The 16061-nt window shown below is 30.1% G+C and overlaps 5 protein-coding genes across 5 annotated transcripts; 3 read left to right on the top strand and 2 right to left on the bottom strand.

Moving 5' to 3' along the window:
- Positions 1–302: 302 nt before the first annotated feature.
- Positions 303–1464, bottom strand: BX663DRAFT_424433 (uncharacterized protein; the record flags this gene model as incomplete). The annotated part of the gene is made up of 5 exons (XM_051522436.1): positions 303–464; positions 522–569; positions 662–863; positions 915–1192; positions 1279–1464. The coding sequence occupies 5 exons, from the start codon at positions 1462–1464 to the stop codon at positions 303–305; spliced, it is 876 nt and encodes a 291-aa protein (XP_051388212.1).
- Positions 1465–1636: 172 nt separating this feature from the next.
- On the top strand, positions 1637–3098 carry BX663DRAFT_482436 (TAFII55 protein conserved region-domain-containing protein; the record flags this gene model as incomplete). Its single annotated transcript, XM_051524430.1, has 7 exons — positions 1637–1931; positions 2002–2132; positions 2209–2361; positions 2414–2486; positions 2537–2782; positions 2859–2947; positions 3003–3098. 7 exons carry the CDS (start codon positions 1637–1639, stop codon positions 3096–3098), a joined length of 1083 nt encoding a protein of 360 aa, XP_051388211.1.
- A 2066-nt stretch (positions 3099–5164) lies between these two features.
- BX663DRAFT_493448 (RNA dependent RNA polymerase-domain-containing protein) lies at positions 5165–9229 on the bottom strand. The gene is made up of 3 exons (XM_051525359.1): positions 8916–9229; positions 6583–8861; positions 5165–6438 (listed from the first exon to the last, which is right to left on the bottom strand). Exons 1-3 carry the CDS (start codon positions 9166–9168, stop codon positions 5224–5226), a joined length of 3747 nt encoding a protein of 1248 aa, XP_051388210.1. The 5' UTR covers positions 9169–9229; the 3' UTR covers positions 5165–5223.
- A 2022-nt stretch (positions 9230–11251) lies between these two features.
- Positions 11252–13490, top strand: BX663DRAFT_493446 (uncharacterized protein). The gene is made up of 5 exons (XM_051525358.1): positions 11252–11467; positions 11529–11774; positions 11915–12569; positions 12641–12937; positions 13017–13490. Exons 1-5 carry the CDS (start codon positions 11292–11294, stop codon positions 13443–13445), a joined length of 1803 nt encoding a protein of 600 aa, XP_051388209.1. The 5' UTR covers positions 11252–11291; the 3' UTR covers positions 13446–13490.
- A 547-nt stretch (positions 13491–14037) lies between these two features.
- Positions 14038–14604, top strand: BX663DRAFT_482433 (ribosomal protein L6, alpha-beta domain-containing protein; the record flags this gene model as incomplete). The annotated part of the gene is made up of 1 exon (XM_051524429.1): positions 14038–14604. One exon carries the CDS (start codon positions 14038–14040, stop codon positions 14602–14604), a length of 567 nt encoding a protein of 188 aa, XP_051388208.1.
- Positions 14605–16061: the final 1457 nt, after the last annotated feature.

The raw sequence follows: 16061 nt of genomic DNA, 5'->3' as shown, positions 1-16061 counted from the left end.
ACCAAAAAAAGTTTTCCATCATTTGGAATGTTTATAGATTCATTACATATTTCTTTAACAAATAAAAATGAAAAATACTTTACCTTATTGAATTAAAGAGAAAAGAAAAAAACTTTTTTCAAGGAATTCTTTTTTTCGTTGTTGAACTTGCTCCTTTATATTTTTTTTTTGTATGTGTGACTTAAAATATTTCTGTCTCAAAAAAAAAAAAAATTTCTTTGGCTGTGATTAAATGATTAAGCATTTAAACTTCAGCATTGTTGTATGCAAAAAGGGAACATGAACAATTTTTATATACAAAGTTATAACTTAAAATCTTGCAATCGAACAAGTGTAGAATCTTCAGGATGATATTTTAGAATATCTGCTTTTAGTAGTGTTTGAATATAAGGTGACCAGTATTCACCAGGTTGTAATTTAATATAAGGATTATCTGATGTAATAATGGCTTGATTCATCAATTGCTATAAATGCAATATATTAATCCCTTATTTTCATATTTTACAAATAAAATTTTTTACCTCCAACATGGTTTTTAAATCACATTCATCACCTAATTCTCCAGCATTCTACATATATATATATATGTGTGTGTGTGTATATAAAGAAAGTTATTAAATGTTAGTGTGGTCATATATATATATGTATATATTTTACATACATCAACAGGATGTGGAGGATAATGTTCATCAATAAAATCAATTAAATCATTAGTATCTTGTTTATAAAGTGCTTCTAACATCAGTTGTTCTTGCCGTAACTGATCAGGATAGGCTTGTACATGTTGTTCTTCCGATAATTCTCTTTTTTTAGCTTTTAAAGCATCATAGATTTCAAAACATTCGTTAAGCACTCTTTTTTCACTAAATCCAATGTATTAGAGATTAACTATCTATAGTATAGGCTACTACTACCTTTTTAATAATTCGGTGACTTCATCAAGTTGTGTTTGTATAAATCGATTTGCTATTTCATATTGTTGAATTTCTATATTTAATTGTTCTCTAAATTCAATTTCTAAAATAGAATTATCAGTTTGCTCTACATCTTCAATCTTATTAGCTTCTTCAGCAACAGCATCAAACAAATCCTGATGTTCATACATCAATGTTTTTAATTGTCTATGTTCCATTGTAGGCTCTGCTGTGTCTCCAAATAGCTTATTTTTTTGTTGATTTTGTTTACTTTCAAGCTAACATATTAAGTAAGCATTATGACTTTTAAAGTAAAAGAGGAAAAAAAAAATAAAGAAAAGGACAAATTTTTCTCATTTGTTACCTTATACAATTTATCCCATAATAACTTTCGTTCTTTTTGCTGTGCTTTTAAAATAAGATCAAGGAATTCTCCTCTAGAGGTTCCATCTTCTGTACTTTCAACTTTTGGATCATTTTTTGCAATAACTTGGTATTCATTTGTTGCTTGTGCAATAACATTAGCTAGTGCTTTTTCAAATAAAGACATTTTGATTAGAATTAGCAAGTTAAAAAAAAAAAAAAGTTAAAGAATGCTGTTTATTTCAAAAAAGCGGAAGTATAAAGCACGTCACTTTTTTTGTAAATTTAGTTTTTTTTTTTTTTTTTTATTTCGAGCATAATAAAACCTTCATTTTTTTTTTCATTTATATTAAATTCAAATGGAATCAACAGCTAAAGAAACAAAAACTGTTAAAATTAGAAGGCCAAGGCAACCAAAAACAGAAGGAAACACTGCCCCTCTGAAAAAAGACAAAACAATCAAAATTAAATTAACTGCAAGGAAAAATAATAAAGATGAGGATAGAAATATAGCTGAAGAAGACGATGAAGAACCTGAGGCAGTTATTGAAGAACAATTAATCTTTAGAGTACCAGAAGGGGAGTTGTGTGATCGATTACATGAACTTGTAAAAAAAAGAGAAATCCCAGAAGATGTTAAATTAAATTTTAAAGGTAATTTGTAGAAACTTGATTGTTCTTTAATATAAAGCCAACTAGTAGAAAAAAAACAAAACAAAAATAGATAATAGAAAAGGTTCATTTACATTTGAAGGACGCAAATACGATGCATTAGTGGTTGATCTACCAACTATTATTGAAGCACAAAAGTCACTAGATAAAAAACAATTTTATAAAGTAGCAGATATTTCACAGGTCAGAAAAAAAAAAGGGAGAGAGAGAGAAAACATTGACTTTGTTATGTTGACTTTTTTTTTGTGTTTGTAAGTAGATGATTTTGGTGGATCCTACAAGCGGACCTGAACCTTTTATCCCTCAAATTAATAATAAAGTTGATACTGATCCTTATAGTTTTCCTCATGGTTTAACTCCCCCTTTAAAACATGTGAGGAAGAGAAGATTTAGAAAGAAGTTATCAAAGAGAGTAAGTATTATTCAATATTGGGCTCAAGGATTCTTTTGTTAATGAAACTTAGGCTATTGAAGAAGTAGAAAGAGAAGTAGAAAGATTGTTAGAAATTGACGCTACAGCAGAGGATGTACAATATGGTAAATATAGCTCTATAGGTTTCAATGCTCTTTCTAATAATCATTTTTAGAGGTGGTAGACAATAGAGAAATGGAAATGGAGGTAGAATCAGATGCTGGTACACAGGATATTGATATTGATGATGATGTCGATGAAAGTGAAAGTGATGAAGATTTAGCTGCTGCTATTGATCGTGATCTTGAAATGATGGATGAAGAGGATGAAGATAATGAGGATGAAGACGATGAAGACGATGACGATGATGAGTCAGAAGAAGATGAAGATGAAGAAGATGCTGCACAAACAGGCGAAATTGGTAATTAACTAGAAATATATATATATAAAAATATATACTATTTATCATTCTTATTTTTTTTTTTTAAAAAAAAAAGAACAAAAACGACAAGAAATTGCCGAACTTAAACAAGCCATTCAGCGAAAAACGCGTGATTTATCAACTGCTCCAAATGCAATGTTAAAGGTAAACGACCATCTTTTGTATTTTTACAACTATATTGCTAATGCTATTATAATAGACCCGTTTTGAAACTGATATAAATAACTTAAAGAAAGCGTTAACATTAAAAGAAGCTCATCTTGCAGAAATGAACGAAAAAGAAAAAGATAAATAATAATTATAAAAAATAAAATAGCACATTCTTTTTTTTTTTATCTCAGCATGCTACACAAAACTGAAATCCATAATAATAATAATCATCATCGTAGTCGGGAAAAAGAATACCAAGCAGTCACAGACTGTATCACATGTGACTGTTGAAAGAATTTTTAAAAAAAAACTATAAAAAGGCCATTTACCCATGGCCCTCTTTTATTCCTTATTCTTGTGCTAGGGCAAAACCACGAAAGTGAGGTCTCGACTGATTCTGGTTTATTGCTGGTTGAAAACTATAACCAATACCCGTCTACAGTGCTCTCCGGGGCGCGGTAGCAATTTTTTGAAGGCTCGCAAGGGCCTTAATTATAAATTTGTAATAATTATACAAAAAAAATGAAAAATGAAAAATATAATCTTTTCCTTTACAAAAGGATAAAGTATTTTTAAAACTATGTCGTTTCTTTACCTTTTTTTTTTAATCATAAAAGGGATTTGTTTTTGTTCCTTTGTTTAAAAGAAGGAGGTCATGTTATACATTTATTCGTAATAAAATACTCCTTAGTACATGTGTAAATAGGAGGAAGACATCATGTGAATGTAGTACAGTCATAGTCATAGTTCCAATAAAAGACATTCACACCTGGTAAGAAAAAAAGAAGACCCTTCCAATTTAGATACAAGATATTAAGAAAAAAAATCCTTTTGGTTTAAGGGTAAAAAAATGAAAAAAAGAAAGTTAAGAAGAGTAGTTATGACGTTATTTTTGAGAAAAAGAGTGGAGGGCCAATTAAGGAATTATGATGATAGTGAAAATGGATAAATCATCAACTGCAGTTTTTTTTTATACTATTTCCAAAATAAATTAGAAATCATCTATTTTTATTTGGACGAACCAGATTGTAATTTTAGAACATTCACAAATTATTTATTAGATGTTGAACAAATAAGTTCAGTTTGTGAGAAATTATTATAAATTTATTTGTTCATTGTGTACATTAGAAATGATTCTGCAACTAAGAATTGGTTATATATCAGGAACACTGTATAATTTTATTCAAATATCCAAGTTAAGCTTTATTCTCGTAAATTCAATTACACTAAACCATTATTTAGCTGAAGAGAAGCAGAAGGGCTTTTATGAGTAGGAATTGTAAAACATAAAAGCATTATTATTATAAGTCTATTAGCAGTTCCTTTTGAAATTATGTGGCCATCATCTTCAAATTCTCCCTGTCGTAATTGTCTTTCTTTCTGAGCGATGGTAATAATCCAGCAAAGTTTCTAGTACTCTATATGCTAGTTGATTTCAGTTCAACATGTAACAAACAAATAATATGTCTCAAATAGTATTGTACTTGCTTTTGCTGAACTTGAAGGAAGTATACCCCAAGTATTCTTTACCTGTTTAAAGATCATCCTATTATTGGGTAGAGTGATACCTTCTATCAACTGCATGTACGAGCATTACTGCAACCACATAACTTAACAATATCATTGAGCATTTAAATCAAACAATCTTTTATTATTTAAACATCAAGTTTAAATCCATCTATGAAGTAAGTATAAGAGAAATTGACAGAAAAAAAAAAAGAGTGCAATCCTGCCAAGTATGAGCACACAAGTCAAAATAGAAAAGGGCATGCAGTAGTTCAAAGAAGCTATAAATGTAAGAGGAGACAGTGATGGCCAGCTATATCCTTTAAAAGATCAGAGTTAGTACTCTTGGTTATGGTATAAAAAGCAAGAATACAGTACCGATAAGAGATAATGATTTTTGGAACTGCTGGTAAGATCAAAATCACTCAAGTCTTTGGTGGTTAATATTAATAAATTCAGAACATCTAAAGTATTATATATGGCGTTGTATTATTTTTACCTCTTGTCTCTTAAGAGGGATTTTTAAACCTTTTTTTTTTTTTTTTTTCATTTATCTTGAACTGGCCTCGGTAAAATTCAATATACCAATAGATATTATCTACTCACTGGCCATCTTAATTCTTATCAATAAATAAAAATATTTAATCATACTAAAGCTTTGCAGTGTAAAGGAGATTTTATTTATTCCTGAAGGAAGAGGAGAAGAAAAAAAAAAACAAAAAAAAAAAAAATAAAAAAAAAAAGTCTTTTAACATGTAGGTTTTCTATTTTTTTAGTTCTCCATTCATTGCCGCCGTGATATCTGGCATAAGTCGAACCTTTTCTTTTTCATTTACAATATTTGATTTTAGTAATCTCTTGAGCCATTTTCTATCTATATTCAAGCATTTGTACATAGGAACTGTGATTGTTTCCGCTACACCATTTTCTTTTAGTCGTTTTGCTATCGCATCCGCTTTGATACGTCTTAGAAAGTCAAAGGCAACAATATAGCAATACTTGCTATATTTATTTGCATTTACACTAATTTGATAAGCATAGCTCGCCTTGATATTCTGTAACATGCGTCCACCATTGGCTTGGATATCAAAAATCATTATATTTGATTTTAAACTTTGCGTGGAAGGTGTATTGAGAAATTCTTTAGCAAAATACTCTTCAAGCTCAAAATGTGAAGTGAATTGGTTTTGAAAGTCATGAACGAATTTGCTATCAATATAATGTTTAGGATTGCCGATGTTATCCATGTAATGTTGTTTTTGCATATCAAATTCGCAACATTGCTTGTTGTAATCATGACGATTCTTTTCAATAGCTTGAGCAATTAATTGAAGATCATCTTTTAGAGCAATATCATTTAATTGATTTGCTAGTTCTTGTGCTTTGAGCCAAGGAGCAATAAGATCTGGATCCTTAAAAGGAACATCTTCATCAAGAAACATGCTACGTGAGTATTTCGTAAAAGCTGCTGTTTCTTTCATAAGTGTGTCATAAAGATAATCCATAGTAGTAGATAAAGGTGCGTTCTGTAAAGCATATACATTATTCACCTCTCGGTAATTTCGAATTCTTTGATTACGTTGTTTATTCTTTTTATCCATAAACCAAGCAGGATGTGGAATGTCTCCAAAGGAGGCGCGATCTCTGTTTTTTACGATTGATTTGAGACGAAGACCTTGTTTAGGAGCATCTACAAGCTTAGAACACATATGACCAAGATAGATAACATCTGGATTGTCAAGATTGGTTGTTTCTGCTAAAACAGTTCTCCAGTTTTCATATATACCTAGAGTACCATCGGGTATCGTCACTGAAATAAAATTTTTCTGAATAGCTGTTTCAGTGTTTTCATGTGATCCTACTTCTCTTCCTACAGTTGACATGTCTTTATCAAATGCTTCCTTGACTTTATTAGATTCTGGAATTACAGGCGATGATTTAAAGGGCTTTACTATACGTTCATCCCAACAGCAAAATATCTTTAAGAAAATAAAATAGAATAGAATAGAATAAAATAAAATATTAATATTAATAATAATATTATTAATAATAATATATATGTATATGTATATACATATACATATACGTATATTCTGTCCTTATCATTACTATTATTAACATACAATATCACCATCATAATCACCACCACTAAGTTGACTAGCTAATGAGGTTTCACCTTTCACAGAAAAGACAGCAACATCTCTATACATTCTTAAAGCACTACAATCAACAGCTTTTACTTTTTGTATATCACTTTTAAGAGCACATGGATTACGCGTAACAATCACTTCACCTAATATTTGTCCAACAGGTATACTCGTCTTTTCATCCATACGTCGATTTGATAATTGCAAAAACATTTCACCAGACTCAAGTGTTCCTGTAGGGTCAGGTATACAGGTGACTGTACACGATTGAGGTACCTCAATTTTATATTTTGTTGTAATAGATTGCATAACCTGCCGAAAGACCATCGTGATTCGTGAAGCAAGATAAGCATTTGAGAGATCAAACCCGGAATCCAGCATACGAATAGCAGCTTCATGAAGACTAGCAGGAGACCCAGAGTAGCGATTAAGACGAAAATAGTGGTTATCATTGTTAGCAAATCGAGTACGCCAGTCATATTCGGGTCTATCCTCATTGGATTCAGCTATATTATGATCGTCAAAATAAGTATCATCGTCAGGTGAACTAATTGTAAAAAAGCCACTATCATTTTCATCATCAAGTCCAGCAGAGCTTGAATTAAGGTCTCGCCAAAGCCCCTTTTCTGTATTAGATTCACCTTCCCATCTCCCCATCATGACATGACCCATACGTGTAATCCAGTCTCTTAAGACTTCAACACTTTGATTTTCAGTCACAATAGTTGCTAATCGGTGAATATACTCCTTCAAGATCTCTACAAAGACAGCTGTCGGAACACCACCCGCAGCTAAACACTGAATAAATTGTGTGTTCAAGTTGGAAGGATAAACACAAATAGAGTTTTTGACAAGATCAAATGTATAATGATGAGGATCTAGGCTGAAATCCTTCTGGGGTAAACCTGTCTTGAATTTATTTTGACTAGCACGAATTTTGATCCAATTACCAGAAGTGAAGTCAAGGTCAGGTGAGATAATCCATATACCTTTCGCACCCGCAATACGACCCTGAATAGCACAAGGTAATTCATCTGTTGCTTGACAGCCCATAATTTGTCGCATCGCTGAACAAGAAATAATACCACAGCCATCTGTCATACAAGCAGTTTCATCAGTAGCAGATCCTGTTGATGAATAAATATCATCAACGTAAATAATTTCTTCTGGTTTAAACTCTAATGTTGGAATACTGCTACTATAACCGAGAGCCATACGACTTGCATATTTACTCATTGACATATTCCAATTTTCAGTAATCGGCATATGCCAATCAATGACTTGCTGAATACTGATAGGTTCCAAACCCGGGCCTCTTGTGGCAAACAAGACAAGCGTGTCATCTTTGACAAATAAAAACTGATAGATTCGTTGCATAAACAAAAAGGGTTTTAGGAAATAGTTCATGTGAGCTTTTATTAAAGAAGGATGTATGCCTTTGCTAAGAGATAATTCTAAGAATCGATCTGGACCAAATTTACGAAAGAAACGATTAGATGCTTCTACCTTTGGGGCTCTTAGTCTGATGCTTGGAAGATTAGCCGAGTTTTTAAATTTCAGAATACCACTATAATGTATCATTCTGTTCTTCACTCTAGCATTCTGTTTCTTGGTTGCAGTAAGATTATAAGGGGATGAGAGATTAGGGGAGAGAGGAGAAGGAGTTGATGAAGCGGAGGTGGAAGCGGAAGTAGAAGCAGGAGTTGAAGTACAAGGAGTTAAATTAGATTCAGATAAAGAGGAGGCCTTTTGAAGTTGCTGTATGTGAGCCCAAACATTATCAGGACATCTTTCCATCGAAGTATAGGCAAGAGCATTTATTTTTAAACCCAACCTAACTTCCTGATTCCACTTTACCATAGTTTCATAAAGTTGAGAAGGTTCAGTGTTGCCAATATTTAAAAACATTTGAAAAGCATCAAATGGAATATCCTCCCAACTGATCTCATAAGCGTGTATAAAGCGTGCAATTTCGTATAAAATGATCCACGGTACATTATGTAATAATTTAGAAGAGCCAGCAGGATTGCAAATGATATTATATGTTTCCGAATTAAGGGTATCAGTAGAAAAAAAGTTTATAATTGCAGTAGTAGTATGGGCCGTATTATAATGTTCAGGTGTAGGTTTAAACTTTTTTATTGAATTAAATGGGTCTTCACTGTGTGATCGGGTTCGTTTCTTTACGCTTTGTTCTGTTAGTTCGACTAAAATATTCTCATCAATGTCGTCTGTAAACTCCTCGTCTTCTGCTGCTATAAATGAATATAAATAAAAGTGTACAAAAAAAAATGTATATGCGAACTTACAAAAGACTTTAAGTTCTGAATCTAACATAAACATGAAATCATCAAGTGATTTATTTGGATTTATAGTTTGCAAAAACTTTTTAACTAAAGATTCTAATTTTGCTTGGTCTAATAGTAAGAGTACTTGTTGCATTTTAATAACTTCTGCTGGTAAGACTTCATTTGACAATAAACCAATACGATCTGTTAATTTCAAGTTATGGTAAATTTGTTTTGCGCATCGTGAAATGAAAGGATTTAAAGAAACTGTCATTATAGTGAAGCCTTTTTTTTTTTATGAATAATAAGTTAAAAGAAGAAGAAAAATAAATAAATAAATAAATAAATAAAAGTAAATATTTCAATGTAAACGAAAAAAAAAAAAAAAAAATGGCTTTAAAAATATATTTTGACACTATTTCAAATATTTAACTTGTCTTACTTAACAATATTACGCATTTGTCTAATTATTTCAATAATATATGGACGCGTATATTTAATAAGTATACCTTTTTTCTTTAAATTATGTCCTTATTCAATATAGAAAAGATTTTTCTTTTTTTTTTTTTTTATTCGTCATTAATATGAATCTCCTGTTATTCTGGTTAACGAGTTCAAATTTGCAAAATATGTAGCAAAAGTTATATTCCGTCATTTTTATTGGCTAGATTTTATCTTACATGTCTCGCTTCACTAAATCCAAACATAACTACCCCTTTTTGAAACTAAATAATGCCTTAGATTCATAAAACATACACTCACTTCATATTAAAAGTAGCAATGCATAACATGTATAAATTATTCAAATACCTGTAACACAAAGTTTATATTCGTTATTCTTTGTTAGTAAAAAGCGCCTAATTCTGTTCTTTGCTTTTATTTATTTATTTATTATGGATTTGCTTTAGTTATTTACTTTTGTCTATTGAGCTATAAGCTTTTCTTTGATTCATGCTTATTAGACTATATTGTAGCACAAAAGAACATTCATTATTATTACGAAAAAATAATAGCAATTAACCTGTCTCTTACAGATATGTAAGGTAGTAGTAATAATAAAAAAAACGAGTAAACAAATACACACTTTACAACATTTAATATCGGACAATAAAGGGGTTCTCAAGTGTATATTTGTTAGCTAATATTTTAATTTAAATTTTCGAGTCTAGTTTGATTCAAACAATAGTTTTCGCACCAGAAATATTTGTGAAAATCAGAATAAAACATTTAGGGAGTAAAAGTTTTTTTTTTTTTTTTGAATGAATGAATGAATGAATGAATATAATAATAAAAGGAATAATAGACGTTTCTGGACACATCTATCTCAATAGAAGCTGATATTGTTCACTGACGTTTAGTAAGATTTGTAACAAAAAAAATGAAATGGAAAGTAGCTTATCAAATATAAGAGTTTGTAGCTAGCATTATACTGAGAATCAAACTATTTAAGTACTGCAGATATCAATTGGAGAGAATAATAAGACATTTCTTTTTTTTTAAAAAAAAAAAATGAAGCTTGTATGCTATTTTTTAAACTAAAGTCTAAAACTTTGTTAAATTCTTTATCAATAATTTTGCTAGTAACCCAGCCTTTGTTCATTAAGAGGTCATAAGTGCATGATTTTGCCTTTAAGAAAGTATAGTTGCGTGTTAATGATAGTATTTGTTGGTATACGAAGATTATCTATTCTAGTGTATTGTTATAAGTGTCTTATTAATGCATTAACAATCTGATAAGCAATAACAAATTAAAAATTAAACTTTTTTACTACGCATTTTATTACAACGCGTTTTATATATGTATATATTAACGCGTATAATGTACACATTTTTCGGTGTATAATTATTTTACATGTATGAAAACTTTTTAATTTAAAATTATGTAACTTTAAATGGCGTCATACACTTTAGTTACCGTAATGAAACATAAAATACTTTAGCCATATTTGCTTACTACTCTTTAGTTATAAAAGACAAGATAAATTGTGTTATCTGAGGATACATATAAAAAAGATGTACATATAAAAAGATGTCATTAACTAAATTACATAATAATTAGAAGAATTAGATTATGAAAACAAAAAAAAGCATCTTGTAGTTAAGCAATATTTATTTATCAAGAATGCCCTGGTTTTTTTTTAAAAAAATAAATAAATAAAAGAATGAATAATGATGACATTTACTGTTGTACGCCTTACATAATTTCTAAAAAAAAAAAGTCTGAATTAAGTAAAGTGATAACATATATACTTTAAATGAAATTCCAATTATAGTAATAAATCAATAAACAAAAACAAAAAAAAAGAAAAGCACATACACATAAAATAATAAAGAAAAGGGAATCTACTTTTCTTTTCTTTTTTTTTTTTACTAGCTTCTTTTACTTATTTAATTAATATGGGATTCTGTATTTATTGTAATCAAAAAGTATATAGTAGCACGACTTGTCCAAAATGTTATCGAACTATTTCAATGGACAAGTCGTCTACAAATAATTCAACTACGTCAAAAATTAATTCGGTATTTCTTAATCAAAAAAGATTAAATCAAATGACTGATAAATGGCAAGATACGTAAAGTATTTAAAAGAGCAAAAAGGAAAAGGAAACTTAATAATTCTTTTTTTTCTTTTAGTTATGGTAAAAAAGCCATTTTTAATACAGAGTTAGACTCTTCTGTTAGTCCTCTTAAAACTAGGCAGCATCGTACTATTCCACAATTTAACACTGTGGAATCATCGAAAACAAAGAGCAAAGATGATAATATGAAAAGCTGTGCTATCTGTCAAAGAAAACAAAACTCTTGGACAGATTTGAACAATTTCTCTATTCATAATTCAGTTTTTTATTGTAAACCATGTTTAGCAAAGAAGTTAGCATGGTAAGTTGTTCATAGTATAAATAACAAATCATAGTATCCTAATTTACCTTTTCTCCCTCTTCTGTGTGTACATATCTATATTTATAAATATTTATATATGTATACATATAAATATATATATATATACATCTATACCTAAGTCCTGGATGTGAAAAGGCTGTAAACCGTACTGATATTCAAACATTCTTTAATCAACAAATGTGGCATACTTCTTGCTTTAAATGTCATCATTGTAATACTCCCTTAAAAACTATGTTAGCCTCTGTAGATGCAGATGGAAAGCCTTGTTGTCGTACATGTCACTTGAAGAATAACTCAACAACTCCTGTGCCCGGTACGCCTAGTTTATCGACACCTACTTTAAAATCATCTCATTCAACCATGACATCAAAAGATGATAATCCTTATTTTAAATATCAAAGAACAAGAACATCTTCTATGCTTAGTCCTTCAACTACTTTATCTCAGAAAGACTTGGAATCTTTCAAGGATGTTAATGATAAAGCCTCGAGTCCTAAATTAGAAACTTCTGCTAATAAAATAATAGCAGTAGAAGATAAAAAGGAGGAGTCTAGTTCTAAAAAACCAAAGGAAGTTAAACGTCGTAAAAAAGTTCCAAAGAGAATTTGTAAAGAATGTGGCCAGCATGTGTCTAAAAGAGATTACCGTGGTCTTAGGGTCCAAACTGGTGAAGTCTTTTGCTTCCATTCTTATTGTCTCCATTGTGCCAAATGTAATGAACAGTTTAATACCTTAGAGTTTTGTACAGATGGTGAAAAATTTTATCATGTTGAGGTAAGAAAAAAAAAAACTCCCCCTATATAAAAAGTATTTGCAATTAAAATAGTATCTACATACATAAATAGTGCCCGGATAAGAGTGATAGTAAATCATTATCATCTACACCCATCTCAAGAAGACAAAGTAACACCTTAAGTGAAGAAGACGAAGCTTTCCCACCTACACCACCACCACATACAACTTACTTTGATATACCATCTATAAATCCAATTTCTTTATCTTTCCCTGATTCTGAAGACTTGATAAATAAGAAAAAATATAGTGAAATGGATCAACCTTCAACTACAATACTATGTAGTACATGCTCAAAGCCTGTTACTGATACTTGTTTAGAACTTGCAAATCAATTCTACCATAAAGAGGTAAAAGAGAAAAAAAATTTTTTTTTATTAATAATAAGATATATTTATAACTACAACTATTTTCTTTTCGTTCTGGTAGTGTCTTTTATGTGCTGGTTGTAACCAAACAGTACCAACAGATCGTAAACTTGTCAAATATCAAGATAAGCTTTATTGTGATTCATGTACACAAAAAACGAAAAAGAAAGCAGCTACTAGTGATCTTTTATTAACAAAAAGAACATCTACTATCACATCACCATCAGATATCTTTAAATCAAGAAAGAAAGTCTTGCCTCGGTTGGGTGGTGTTCGTACTTGTGCTCGATGTAATGAAAGTATGCCATTTTCAGATACTCAGCCAGGCCCTAATGCAAGTCGTTGGCACAAAAAATGCTTACGTTGTGCAACTTGTAATAAGCAGATGGATTCAGATGCTCATATGACCGTAAATGAAGAAACTGGCTTGTGTTTAGTCCATTGTCGGGACTGTCTTGATGACACTCCAAAGCCTCGATTTGTTCGTTAATAACCATTTACCACAACACACATACACACATACATATATATATATACATATACATATACATATACACATTTATCTTTATATTTATCTTTATATTTATATACAATTATATACCATTTTTATAAATAAATAAACTTAATAAAATAATAATAATAAAAAGTGTATAGCGGAAATTTAATTTTTTGTAAGCAGTGGTGGCTTATTTCTTGAGCGGCGTATAGAGAAAAATAATGCGGAGGAGGCAGTAAAAGAAAGAAAGGCAAAAGTCTATTATATCCTCCTCTTTTCCCCTTCACCAAAAGCGTCTGGTATGTTTTTGCATATAAAAAAGGAAACAAAAAAAAACACATTGAGATTTAACTATGGATGAATGGATAAATGAATGAATGGATGGATGTATAGAATTAATAATTAAAAGGATGGATTTTTTTTTAAAAGAAAAAAAAAATGCAATTACAATTTTAAATTGGATTAATTTTGAGACATCATGATCATTTCATTTAGATTCAGCACTAGATCTCAATGTGTTTTATAATGAATAACAAGAAAGTTTGAACTAATGGATCAAACATTAGGGCATAATTAATATTTAAAAATGAAGGATATCTACAAGCAAGACGAACTCGTCATCCCTGAGGGTGTCAAGGTTTCCATCAAGTCCCGTCAAGTTACCGTTGAAGGTCCTCGTGGTGTTCTCACCAAGAACCTTCGTCACTTGAACATTGAAATCACCGTTGTTGGTCAAAAGGTTCGTTTCGTTGTTCACCACGGTCTCCGTAAGCACGTTGCCTGTATTCGTACTGTTCGCTCCTTGGTCAACAACATGATCATTGGTGTTACTAAGGGTTACCAATACAAGATGCGTTATGTTTATGCTCACTTTCCCATCAACGTTATCATTAGTGATGCCGGTGATGCTGTCGAGATCCGTAACTTCTTGGGTCAAAAGGTTGTCTTCAACGTCAAGATGCGTGAAGGTGTCAAGGTTGAATCCTCTAAGAGCCAAAAGGATGAACTTATCTTGACCGGTAACTCTCTTGAAAATGTTTCCCAATCCGCTGCTGATATTCAACAATCTTGTCTTGTCAAGAACAAGGATATTCGTAAGTTCTTGGATGGTATCTACGTTTCTGAACGTGGTGTCCTTGAAGAATCTGCTTAAATAATAAAAACAGTATAATATAATCTTGATTAGATTATAAAAATTTAAATAATTCACATGTGCTTTCTAGCTCAATTTGTCATGAGCTGTTAAATAGTGTATTATTTTACAATAGAGTTTTGATTGGAAATTTGTGTTAATAATCTTAATCAGGTCATTCCAAATTAAATCTTCGTTTCATTCAAACTATGTAATAATAAGCAAAAAAAAAAAAAAAAAAAAAGAATTACATAAGATGCCAAAAAATTAAAACATATGACCTCTCTGTTATTGCTGAATAATGTAAATACTGTCTTCAATGCCATCATTATAATTACTATCATGGATATTCATACAGAATAACTTTTATTATTGTTTGATGAAATCATATATGTACGCGTATTATTTGCATTTGGCTTAATATTAGCATATTATATCTTATTACAGCATCTCTTTTGTACTCAATATTGACAAAAGAAAAGAATCCTTGATCTCAAAATAAAACAAAGACAAAAAAAACCATAGAGAATGACAATTTACAGTAGTTAGAAAGACAGTATTTTAATTCTATTATATGGAGAATTATTTAAATTGAAAATTGTTATAATTCTTAACTGATAATCACTGCTTGTGGAACACTTACACATATAAAAAAAAGATGTCCCATTTCCTTTCATTAGAATAATGCTAGATAAAGTCTATAACAGTTTCTTATCTGATGAATAACTTGAAAACAAGGTTATAATTTGATCTACATCAAACTGAAAAAATAAATAAATAAATAAATAATCGAAATATGATTTGATGAGAAGAAAAAAAAAAGCTATCAGATCTTTTGATGTATCATCATGTTTATGATTGTTCTGACGAGTAAAAATCATGTATTATGAATTGCTCTGTAACAGCGAATACACTCCCCAAAATCTTCTCAAATATTATTTTAAAAAAACTTTGCTTTATCGCAATCATTGAACATTTTGAAACTCTTTTTTTTTTTCATATAAAATACCTACATTTTTCTTTAGCTTTGGAGAGAGTATACTACGTAGTAATTATAGATTCAGATTTGCACACGTAATAGATATTACATAAATATTCTGGATAAGAATAAATGATTTAGAAGGTGAGCACTTTCTTACAGGTGCAAAATATATAGAAATAAATAAATGAATAAAAAGTCAATGTACTTATTTTGTAGAGATAAATCTGCTATAGGTTGTTTTGTTATATAACATTTGATTTATCATCACACACAAGTATGTTAAATTTTTTATTTTATTTTATGATTCTACATCTCTAGAATGGATAAGGTATGACTTCAACATTGGAAATTTAAAAAGTTCGGTATTTTCAAGGTCAGAATTCATTTATTTTATCATAAAACTACTACACTGTGTCACTCTACAATATAAAAGAATTAAGGGGTACGCAAAGCTAAAATTATTATTAAAGACAAAAAAAAAAAAAATTAATTGCGC

The sequence above is a fragment of the Cokeromyces recurvatus genome, assembly GCF_025118155.1.
Source record: "Cokeromyces recurvatus strain NRRL 2243 chromosome Unknown BX663scaffold_1, whole genome shotgun sequence".
NCBI classification, from domain to species: domain Eukaryota; kingdom Fungi; phylum Mucoromycota; class Mucoromycetes; order Mucorales; family Mucoraceae; genus Cokeromyces; species Cokeromyces recurvatus.
The sequence above is the reverse complement of the archived record's forward strand: the minus strand, read 5'-3'. Positions and strand labels throughout refer to the sequence as shown.

Excerpts from the sequence above, each read along its gene's own strand:
- BX663DRAFT_493448 (XM_051525359.1), bottom strand. The coding sequence starts at position 9,168 with ATGACAGTTTCTTTAAATCCTTTCATTTCACGATGCGCAAAACAAATT. Across the intron at positions 8,862-8,915 it reads TTCAGAACTTAAAGTCTTTT|CAGCAGAAGACGAGGAGTTT; the intron begins GTAAGTTCGCAT and ends ATTCATTTATAG. Across the intron at positions 6,439-6,582 it reads GTGATTATGATGGTGATATT|ATATTTTGCTGTTGGGATGA; the intron begins GTATGTTAATAA and ends ATTTTCTTAAAG.
- BX663DRAFT_493446 (XM_051525358.1), top strand. The coding sequence starts at position 11,292 with ATGGGATTCTGTATTTATTGTAATCAAAAAGTATATAGTAGCACGACT. Across the intron at positions 11,468-11,528 it reads ACTGATAAATGGCAAGATAC|TTATGGTAAAAAAGCCATTT; the intron begins GTAAAGTATTTA and ends TTTTTCTTTTAG. Across the intron at positions 12,938-13,016 it reads ATCAATTCTACCATAAAGAG|TGTCTTTTATGTGCTGGTTG; the intron begins GTAAAAGAGAAA and ends TCGTTCTGGTAG.